General features: G+C 36.0%; 3 protein-coding genes across 3 annotated transcripts in view; all 3 read right to left on the minus strand.

The window, feature by feature from the left end:
• Window positions 1-3,163, minus strand: part of trim33l (tripartite motif containing 33, like) — an 18,403-nt gene extending 15,240 nt beyond the window's left edge. Inside the window, exons 1-3 of the mRNA XM_016488039.1 lie at window positions 2,810-3,163; window positions 1,132-1,223; window positions 493-631 (exon numbers count right to left, since the gene is read on the minus strand). Of these exons, the coding sequence (XP_016343525.1) occupies window positions 493-631; window positions 1,132-1,223; window positions 2,810-2,996 (418 nt within the window). The 5' untranslated portion in view covers window positions 2,997-3,163. The remainder of the gene's footprint in view (window positions 1-492; window positions 632-1,131; window positions 1,224-2,809) is intronic.
• Window positions 3,164-7,425: 4,262 nt separating this feature from the next.
• s100v1 (S100 calcium binding protein V1) lies at window positions 7,426-9,613 on the minus strand. Its single transcript, XM_016488092.1, has 3 exons — window positions 9,509-9,613; window positions 8,368-8,499; window positions 7,426-8,061 (listed from the first exon to the last, which is right to left on the minus strand). The coding sequence occupies exons 1-3, from the start codon at window positions 9,518-9,520 to the stop codon at window positions 7,888-7,890; spliced, it is 318 nt and encodes a 105-aa protein (XP_016343578.1). The 5' UTR covers window positions 9,521-9,613; the 3' UTR covers window positions 7,426-7,887.
• Window positions 9,614-10,061: 448 nt separating this feature from the next.
• dcst2 (DC-STAMP domain containing 2) overlaps window positions 10,062-11,342 on the minus strand; it is a 3,209-nt gene continuing 1,928 nt past the window's right edge. The window contains exons 5-8 of the mRNA XM_016488078.1: window positions 10,914-11,044; window positions 10,722-10,809; window positions 10,253-10,366; window positions 10,062-10,140 (exon numbers count right to left, since the gene is read on the minus strand). Of these exons, the coding sequence (XP_016343564.1) occupies window positions 10,062-10,140; window positions 10,253-10,366; window positions 10,722-10,809; window positions 10,914-11,044 (412 nt within the window). The remainder of the gene's footprint in view (window positions 10,141-10,252; window positions 10,367-10,721; window positions 10,810-10,913; window positions 11,045-11,342) is intronic.

Below are 11,342 nucleotides of genomic sequence, written 5' to 3' on the forward strand. Positions count from 1 at the left end.
ATTTTTCTTTCTGTCTCCCTCTGATGTTACAAATTTAATCTACATATTCTGTAAAAAAAAAATAATAATAATATAATGCCTCTTTCTGTAGTTCTGTAGTAAATCTGTGAAGAGTCTAGGGAGTCAAATAAAATGTTGCAATTAAAAATATGTACATACGTCAGGTGATCATATTATGGGATGTTGAGGAAGACCAAATTGGATGGTGAACAACCAGAAAGTGTACATATATGATAAAATGACGTAGGAGGCTTTATGATAATAAAAGTTCATTTTGATCCAATCCGATCTATTTTGAAAGCCTTTGTTCAATGATAAATGCATTTTTATGATTTTGCTGAATTATTTTGTAGCTCTCTAAGGTATGTTTTAGTTGTAAGAGAAACTACCCAGGATCATGATTTCAAACAAATAAATTTGATTTGATAACTAAGTGGTCTGACTTCAATTATACAGGTTTAGTGTTAGTGTGAAGTGCTTAGGGACTCTAACCTGTGGGTGGTTTTTTGGGTGTGACGTCATGGTCACGGGTCACTTTTACCCTACGATGAGCAGACGTACAGTCCAAACACAGGGCCTCCTCGCACTGGACACACCATCCACTAACCTTACTCTCTTCACACCCGGCACACTGAAAAGATTGATTCAACATTTTTAATTAAGATTTACAATGAAAGACAGAGAGGAAATGCCTCCTTTATGTCAGTGCTGGAATTCTTTGGACCAGTTTAAGGGCCTTCACATCAAGGACGATAACTATGAAGTTTTAAAAAAACATTCAAATTCTGTGAAAAAAGGATGACAAAGAGGAACAATATTGTTGCAATCACTTTCAAACTGTTTTTTTCCCAGCTGATGAATGGTAAAAACATTGACAGCCAATCAGAATCAACTTGACCTTAAAGAGCTTGGGCAGTTAAAGCGGCAGCACGTGCTTATAATGAACAGAACATTAGCATGCGTTCCTGGTGTAGATGCTAATACAGTTACTGTAATAGTTATCTTTATATTTATCATTCTTTGTGTGAACGGCTCTTTATATGATTTGCCAACATCCTCTGCAAAAAGATTAGGGACAGAATGAATGTACCATTTTACTTGAAACTTTCTTTATAATCTGTGCACACTTACCTTGGGAATCTTGTTATTTTTAGACGTGTCTTCGAAAATGGCACATTCTGTAACCTCAGACAAACAAAAGGAATGTGCACATAATGGACAATCTAGATGAAGAAAGAAACAAAAGTCTCAGACACATTTAAATGAAACATTTCTACAAAATGAAGGGGCTATGTCAGTGTTTCTCAACCCTGGTCCTGGGCGCCCCCCAACACTGCACATTTTGTATGTCTCCCTTATCTGACACACCCATTTCAGGTCCTGGAGTTTCTTCTAATGAGCTCATGAGTTGAATCAGGTGTGTTTGATTAGGGAGACACACAAATGTGCAGTGTTGGGGGGCGCCCAGGACCAGGGTTGAGAAACACTGGGCTATGTCATTAAATTCTAACTACTCATGTTGCTGTTGATTAGAAAGCCTTGACGAAACCACGAGTCATTTATTAAAGTATAATGAATTTTTAGAGTAGCAGAATTTATACACCTTGTTTGCTTGGCAGTTTTATCAACAAAATGAACTGATTTGAACAAATGACATTTTATTGAAAAATGCAGGTTTTTTCAGGGATGAACTGTGGTATTACTTAATATCAATGTAAATTATATTTAACATGCATAATGAAAAAAAAAAACCTTAGTAAAATATAATCAAAATGAAATGTACTTGCATTTGGTTTTATTGAAAGTAATATATTCCATATGAAATTGTAAACATGACACTAATTTCGTCATGACATTAAAGGTGGGGTAAGCGATTTCTGGTAGCCAATGTTGACATTTGAAATCACTAAAACAAACACGCCCCTACCCCAAAAGGGTCTCGCCCCTATTTTAATAGCTCTACCCCACACATACGTACGCAACTCAGGCAACGATTAGTTCTGTGAAACAAAGCAAAACCAATGTTACACCGTGTCTACACCGGACGCGAGTGGCGCGGCGTGACAAAATACTATGGAACTCATTATAATCAGTGACGCTGTCTACACTATAGATATATATATACATATCTATGGTCTACACTGGATGCGGCGCGGCACGACACGACAAATCCTCAACAGAAAACTGCTGCTGCATTCTATTTATGACGTATTGACACAAATTTCAAATGATTTTCAACGGTCGCTTTGACGCGTCCAGTGTACTAGACAGACTTTAGCTGTGACTTTAGCGCATTTCTAAAGCGTTTTTGAAAAATCGCTTACCCCACCTTTAAAGAAAGCAGCGTTTCTATTTTCACACACAGTGCAGTGGCCATTTAAAAAAAACTTAAATAAAATAAATGTCGAGCCTTTTGATATTTCCCGTTGAAACTTCCTGTATCGATAGGAAATACGTCAGTAAACTGCGATTTCAGGGGATTTTAGATCAGCATCATTACTTTGCGTTCATAAAAAGTAATTAAATGTTACAAATTTCACTAAAATATTATTTTAAAAAGTATATACAATGTTTGTTTAGTATGTGAATAAGAAAAACGTTATATCGGGGCCAATTGTAACTGTTCATCTGGCCCATAATGGAAAACACAACCTAGCCATGGACCACGGACATTAACTTTAAGACCCATTTTATAAATAATCGCACTGTCATTAAACCTGCGATTTTAAAAATGTCACGTGCAGATGGACTTTAGCGGACGCCCCATTAAAACCACCAGTCAAACTGAACAGTACAAGCGAGTTCTCACCTTGGGTGGCTCCATCTGTGCAGATCTTCGTAAGGCAAGTATTACAAACTATATGCAGGCAAGGCAGAAGTCTGTGGTCTGCAGAAGAGTTTAGGTGTACTTTGCAAACAGCGCAGCATCCGCAAACAGTTCTTTCTAAATCCGGATGAGGCGACGCTGGACGCCCTGTTTGGTCGGGGGCAAACATCTGTTTCTTGAAAATAAATTAATGTAAACAGAGGTGTAACTTGACAGCAGACGAAGTGTATCTTGATATGCCTCGCGAGAAATTCGACGCGTTACGCATGTAATTGTATGTAGGATTCGTAGATCTAACGGTAAGCCGTTGAATATGCAGTTCATAAAACATTTCTGTTGCGTGGGGCGGGGCCATATGGAATATTCATTAGGTCGTCATGTAGTGGGCGTGTCCTTCTGACAAAACAAAGTGGGTACCGCAACGTGAGATGCAGGTACTTTTGGGGATGTCAGTACCAGTTTTCAGGTGACAGATGATTTCGTTTTGGTTTCAGTTGAATTCTTTTCACGTATTGTTTTGAACGTTTTCCTGTGTTTTTAATTTGTAAATATATTTAAGTTAGGGAAGTGCTTTAGGGCAAACGTAATAGCCTACTTCTCATGTCAGCTTGAAAGTCAAAGTATTTGTGGCCTGTAACAATTTAAATAGAAAAATGCTGTAGTTGTAGGATTATTTTTTTTAATGTTACTTTAGAAGACATTAAAAAAAAAAAACGTTTACATGCACTGGATTGTCTAAAAATAAATGTTACAAACACCAGTTGTGATCTAAGGAGTTGGTATTAACATTTCCAATGCTTTTAATTTGTCAAAAGGACACAACCACAAAAGGGGGAGATTGATGAATATTCCAGCATGCTCCACCTAGTGAAATAGAAAACCTTCCTATATTTATAGCTTTGTAGAGAACAGAGCGGATCCTGGTTGATTTATGTTCTGGAAGGAGTGGGTGGATTTCCATAAAGAGATTAGTCTGTGTGCCTATTTGTCTTTGGAGGAGTAGATGCATTGATGAGAAACTAGAATGCCAAACTTAACTAATTCTTAAATAGATGTTCAATACATTTAGGAAATATATTGAACGTGGGACAGGTAATTGCAGTAAAGCTAAGGTGTTTGATACATGTTCTTGACATAGAAGACTCCCTTGTGTTCTTAGTTCACTCAAAAATGAAAATTTGCTGAAAATGTACTCACCCTCAGGCCATTCAAGTTAGTTTGGTTCTTCATTGGAACAGATTTGGAGAAATTTAGCTTTACATTAATTAAGTCTCTGTTGTGGATCAGGCTCCAGACAAACACAAATCACCTGGCAGCATTCTGGGCAAAAGGAAGAGATAGACGTATTATTATTAGCTTATACCACATATCACAGAGGAATTTGTAGGCAAATTTCTTCTTGAGTGCAGCACACTCAAGGTCTGTAAATGTAAATATAGCCGCAAAGGAAGGAATGCCTATTTTTTTTGTTGGGTTTAAGTTATAAAAATATGAGAAAATACAGCATGGAAACTGCTTGATGTTAAAAGGAGTTAAATGCAATAGAAAAAGAAATCAGATATATGTCAATATTATGCATTATGTTGCTTTAATAAGAATTAAAGTATGTTTAAATAATGCCAAAGACAATGCTTTGTTTTATTTTATATTTGATTCACACATTCAGTCTTAAAGGGTCATGAAACACTAAATTAATTGCGTTTCCTAAAAAACTGCAATAAATTATAGTTGTCACAGGATTGGTGTGTATTATGCAACTGATATGGACTATGCAATTGACTCTATGAAGGTAAGAGATATTTTCTTCGAAGGCAACTCATTGTTTGGTTCTCCTCAGCAGTTTTTTGTGCAATCTTCTGTATGTCTAATGTATTGCACGCTCTTGGAAGTGCCAGAAAATTCAGTATTTATGATAAAGGACTGTAAGACAGACGTTAATTATGCGACACAATCACCTTTAATGGAGTTGTATCATAAAAAATAATTTTATTATTGTATTTTTTCTCTTAGGTTTACTTTCAATATTAAACAAGCTTGCTGTATTGTATTATTATTATTTTATGCATTTTTGCATTTATGCATATAATTCATGCATTTATTACTCTTGGAAACCAGCCTAGAAAAGGAAATTCAGAATTATCCAGATGAGGATATCTGTTTCCAGAACGTCTGTTCTTTACCATATAAAGCTTTGTTTTGGTATTACATTTCTATAGGATGTAATGTATATTATCATTGGATGATCATTACACCATCCTTTGAAAACATAAAAGCTTATATATTGTATTTTAAGCTGGGATTTGGTTATAAAAGCTGGACAAGCTTGGACAATAAACTCTGAAGGTAAACAATAAACTCTTTGCAGACAGAGATTCCATCTGTGTTTCTTACTCCTTCCACAGCCGTGCAAAGAGACTGAGAAATAAAGAAATAATATAACAGGTGGTCATATAGATTTTATCTATAACATGTTAAATGATAAAGTTCATGAGTCATAACAGTACAATTAGAAAAATATGGGACCAGTATGGCATGTTTGGAGGGCTTGCCAGAAGAAAGCCTCTTCTATCTTAAAAAATTTTTTTTTTTAAATGGCAGCACGGTTTAGGTTTGCAAAGTTGCATCTGAACAAACCATAAGACCTTTGAACAGACAAGACCAAAGTGAGGATGTTTGGCCATAATGCACAGCGCCACATTTGGCACATATCAGCACAAACACCTCATACCAAAAGTCACACATGCTGGTGGAGTGCTGATGATTTTGGACTTATTTTTTAAGCCACAGGATCTGGGCACCTCTCAGTCATTGAATCGACCATGAACTCCTCTGGATACCAAAGTATTCTAGAGTCAGATGTGAGGCCAACCATCCAACAGCTAAAGCTTGGCCAAGATTGGGTCATGCAACAAGACAATGATCCCAAGCACACAAGTAAATCTACAACAGAACAGCTGAAAAAGAAAGAAACCAGGTGTTGCAAACCCTGTCAAAGTTCAGACCTCATCCTGACTGAAATGCTGTGGTGAGAGTTGTGCATAAACAATGTGCACAAACCTCAATAAACTGGAGCAACACTGTAAAGAAGAGTGGGCCAAAATTCCTTCAGAACGATGTGAAAGACTGATAAAGTCATACAGAAAATGGTCACTTCAAGTTATTGCTTCTACAAATATATACGTTTATTTTTCATTTAGCCATTAAATTAACATTTAAGACACTTAGAACTGGTATGCAGATATGCAGCTTAATGAGACATCATGTACCTCTGACTGATATGTACATATAAACAAGAGAACATGGAGGAAGTGAAAGTAGAAATGATTTCATATTGTATTTATTTCAAGGAATTAATGTACCATTGTCTTTCAACAAGTTTGACCAGAAAAGTTCTCATATGCTCAGAGCTGCAGAGTAACAACAGCCCAGAGTACAAAGCAGAACACAAAAATGTGCCAAATAGAGCTGACTTTTTAAAAATCAGTTGTTAAATAGTGAACATAAATGGATCTTAGAAATGAATGAGGAGCAAAAGACAGGAGAGAAATAAGGTGTACCAATTTTAAGAAGCTATAAAGTATCTGTACTCTTAGCATAAAGGTGATTAACCACAAACCGTCATTAGTTGCACCAGCATCTTCCAGCAATGTGATGTTGTGCTTTTGTGGTTAGAGCTCCTCGCTCTAACGTTGAGGCATCACAGATGTGTGAAGTCACAGAGGGCACGTTGTTCTGTTATCTCCATGTCAGCAACTGTGTTTTTTTTAATGTTTGAACTTTAAGTTAAACCCTCGTGGTATGATGTATATGTAAAAACAATTAACCTCTTTTCATTTCATACATCTTTAGTTCTGAAAAACATTATTTCTGTTTGAGGTCAATTTGACCCCAGCAAAAACACATGCACAAAAAACAATACAATAAAAGAAATCAAAAAACTTTTTCTCCATAACAAAATCTCAGATGTCCAGACTGAATATTGGTGTTCTGGACACCGTGAGCCTGGGGTCTGTATAGTGTACACCATAAGTTATGAATGTTTAGCTTAAATGTGTGATATGAATAAATAGTGTTCATAAACAGTTGTTACGATTCTCAACTGAATCGAGGAGAGGCTTGGACTACCAGTATTCTCTACATCACAACTTATAACGGTATTAAAAATACATTTAGATCCTCTCTTCCAGCATTACTTTTATGTTTTATATCTAGGGTCTTTGAGAACCCATGATGTAGAATGTTTTGTTATCAAGACTTTTTTTAGTTAGTTATGGTTCCATTTAGATAATCATGAAGTTTCACCTTGATAGCTTTTTGATATATTTTATAGAAATTAAAATGGTCTTTGGGACACTTTAACATCAGGATTAGTAAGTAGTAAGTAGATCAATAAAGACCATCTATATCAATTTTAAGAGTGTAATCATTACGCCTATAGACTTTATAGATTATTCAGACTCAGAAACCTTTAGCATATATTTAATAGTATCAACAAAGATAATCACATTATGTTACCATAAAGTCAAATACAGTACAGAATATGTGGTGTCACATCTCTACTTCCCTCTACAATATATTACTAACATTATCTCTTTTGCAATGCATGTCAGTCTGAACAAACAGACATGTGGCCCACAGTTATATAAAATATGATCACATTTGTCACATTAAACACATAACAAATCATTTCCTATTTTTTATATTAAAAACAAACGTGAAAAAAAAAGTGATTGGGCAGGTTGAAAGTGACACAATAATACAAAAAACCTGCAGCACCAGAACAAATGAGGAAGTAAATTAGTCAGTAGATCTTAGGTTATCTGCATGGTAGAGATTACTCATGTCATGAAGTCTGTGTCGTAAGGGCTTGTTGGGTATTCATTCAGGAAGCTCTGTAACAACACTTAATTATGATAAGACCTACCGAAATGACCAACAGAGTGACATGTACAGTATTGCAGAGAGTGATGGGTAATAGAAGCTGCTGATTGGACGTGTTTTCTCAGGGCTGTGGTGGACACCACGTAATGTTGATCGGACTGGTTTGCTCAGGGTCGGTCTTACATCAGACTACATTTCACACATTTCACTTGTTTCTCTTTGCTCTGCAATCTAAACTGAGCAGTGGCCAGAGAATCAACCAATCGCCAAAAATCCTTGAATGTGACGCCCTTCCCGTCCTCCACGTTCAGGTCCGCCAGGAGTTTGTTAAGTCCTTCCTGGTCCCCTGCTGTCTGGAAGAGAATAAAGGGTGTGGGAAACAAAAATTATTATGATCATTGTGTTTATTCCAGAAATTCTATTTGCGCTTCTTATCTCATATTTATTTTCACTATTATTTTGGTTTGTCCTAGACAAAATGGCATCAACCCAGCTAACAAAAATATGTTCTAAGAAATGTTTTGCCAAATTTCTGAGAATGTTCTCTGTTAGCTAGGAAGTAAACCATTGTTGACTATGGCAATATAGCTTTTAGGTTGATATTATAGGTTTTGAGAGACTGAAATGTACTTAAGATTGGATTGTAAGTCCTGACTTACCTTCACCATGGTGGGCAGCTCTTTGGAGATCATGCTCTGGAACTCCTGGGCTGTGAGCGTGTCAGCGTCAGTAGGCGATGCTGAATGGAAGTTTTTGACCAAGGTGTTTAAGGCCAACTCTAGATCTGTGTACTACAGAGTGGGAATAGTTTCAGACTCAAGCACAGCAAAAAAGAAACGTCTCTCATAGAAAGGAACCACCGTTCAGGCCTATATAAGCACATCAAACCATTTGGGGGAAAAAAAGGTGGTTTAGTATTAACATATACAAGGTCAGTAAACCCACTGTAATCCTATATTCCAGAGACTTATATTCAGTAGACTGCAGAAATTGTTTTTATCATTGTCTTACCATCTTTGTCCATTAATTTAACTTGCCACAATGTGTTCTGTCTTTTCAAATCGATTTGAGGTTTCAGAGTTTCCTTCATCAGTTGTGAATTTCAGATAACTTACAGGTTGTAAGTTTGGCACCACTTCCAGGCAGCAATTAAGCTTATAGTTTGTAATTTTTTTACGGTAATAGTTTTGATGTAATATATCAACACATAATGGCAAGGCTTTGTTGCATTCCTCATGAAATCCTCAGTTTATCAGTTGTAATCCGTTTGTTTGCTGTTGAACAGGAGCTGCAGAGACTTGTTACTACTACCTTTATCTCTTACAGTACATTCCTGTGCTCGACTGTTCAGCATGACTGACATACTTTCTCACTGGGCGTTGGTCACAAAAAAAAAAAAAGACATAAAACGAAAAACATAAAAGCAAATGAAAAGTAAAATCGTTTTTTAGTCTTAGCATTTTAAAATGACCATCAAAAATATTCATACTGTTTATGTATAATATTGTTTAAAATAATGTAACTTGTAATTGCACGAGTGCGATTATCCTATTTGTCCACATATATTGACCAAATTATGAATTAAATTAAGTTTACAAATAAGTTATATTTTATTAAAGTAAATTAATTTAGACTTATAAAAAGCACGTTTTAATGCATTTTTCTGCATTTGCAATATCGAAGGGAAATGATGACGAAAAATAAAATGTAGGTGAAATGTAGGCCAAGCTACAGGTGGATCATGTAAGTAAACTAATCTAAAACATAAACTATTTAAATACAACAAAAAGAAAAGCTTACCTGTTCAGCCATTGGGCTTGTTTTATGTCCCGTGCGGAAACTACAGTAGGTGAAATGAAGCGACAGTATTTCGTCACTTGACCAGCGCTGCCTCGCGCCTCCGACCCGCCCACTCTTCACTCACACACGGGTAATGTTCACGCTTTTATAGTATTGAGAGTTTATATGGGAATATGTCGTGTACGGAATATGTGTTAATTTGCAATACACGCAGAGATTAACTGGTAGCCTACGTCTTAGTGGAAATAGTAAAAAATATGGAAATAGTTTGAGTATTTGTTTTACAGTTAAGAAACTGCAGCTCATACTCGACATTCCTCCGACAACCATGTAAATGCAATGTAACCAGACCAACCGCATTCTGACAGATGTGATTAAGATTACATGAGGTAACATTTGTAAAATATTTGTAGTTTCATCATGTATGCCTATTTTGCAGTTTGGGCAAGGTGATAAAACTAAATAAATAAATAAAACACATAGGCCTTCTTGGTACATAACAGATTTATATTCAACACCACAGAATCTGCGAAAGCATAAAGCAGCTTTGACCTTAAACTCTGTTATTAACCTCGACAGTTTGATGGCCGGTTTGGCCATTGATCCATATAGAATGATCCTGATTGGAAATACTGAAACAGACATAAAAAAAGACAAAAGGTTAAGACTGCTAATTTGAGAGATGGCCTATGCATCTGTTTAACTCAAAAATATGTGACAAAGCTGCTCAGTTACTCTGGACACCTGATCGTTATTCCTTTCCTCTCTTTTCCTCTTTTCTCTCCTGTGCTCTGGCCAGGCTGGGGTGATGTTACAGTGGTCTCCCATAAACTGGCTTGCTCCTCATCACTGGAATCTCTGAAACTCACAAATGTAAGCATTAATGTGTAGAACTTTACTGTTCATTTTCAAAATGGCAAAATAAAAGCTAATCTGAATAATGATCTAACTGAACAATTTGTTTATATAGTGTATACAAATTATGTTCTTGCATGATCATAATTCTGTTTCTTTAGTAAATAATGATATAATATATAATATGGCCTCAACACCTTTTACCTGCCGATTCCACAAACAAGACTGTTTCGTCCTTGTGAAAAAAAGTGTGCTTACAGTGACAGTGTCTTTATTGGTATTATCAGGTTAACTTAAGTTATATTCATTCCAAAAATATTGTTTAAAATGTCTGTCATTGTTCTGTCAAGTGACATACAGCTCTTGGTCCTCGTGGAATGTGAGGGGTGCTGTACAGAAAGCACAGAGCTTCCCCATCAGTCTGAAACACAGCGAGCAGTAATGGCCTGTGAAAAGAAAACATTTTGTCCAACAGGTTGGTCTAATAGTCTATTTCTTTTTGCCAGTTAAAGATGATCTAAAATCAATTCTTTAGAGCAAGAAAACCAGCCTGTGCAGCGAGGGGTAGGGCAGATATGCACTTCGTCATCATGACCTCTCGTCTTCAACACTTTCCCACAGGCCACGCACGATTCTTTACCGATATCCAGGAGCCTGGCTATGATGGCACCCCCTGGTAGGCTGCAAAAAGATGAGGAGTGTGTGTATTTATTTACTTTTTTCACTGTAAGGTTTCATTTAATTTGAGTTAAAAACCATATTTCTGGAGGAGAAATTGAAATATTAACTGAGGTAGTGCTTAAAATGTTACCTTTAGATACCTAATAGACTATTTTTGTTGAAAGGTTGAGTAATATTTTTGTCTTTTTGAAAGAAGTCGCTAATGTTCACCAAGGCTGTATTTATTTAATTAAAAAAACAGTAAAAAGTAATATTGTGAGATATTATTACAATTTAATATAGCTATTTTCGAAAAAAA

This window comes from Sinocyclocheilus anshuiensis, unplaced genomic scaffold (genome assembly GCF_001515605.1).
Source record: "Sinocyclocheilus anshuiensis isolate Anshui unplaced genomic scaffold, SAMN03320099.WGS_v1.1 scaffold1239, whole genome shotgun sequence".
Lineage (NCBI taxonomy): Eukaryota > Metazoa > Chordata > Actinopteri > Cypriniformes > Cyprinidae > Sinocyclocheilus > Sinocyclocheilus anshuiensis.

What these genes read in the sequence shown, in the direction of transcription:
- s100v1 (XM_016488092.1), bottom strand. An exon ending in AGCTGCCCACCATGGTGAAG is followed by an intron (nt 8,062 to 8,367) that starts GTAAGTCAGGAC and finishes ATTCTCTTCCAG; the next exon opens with ACAGCAGGGGACCAGGAAGG.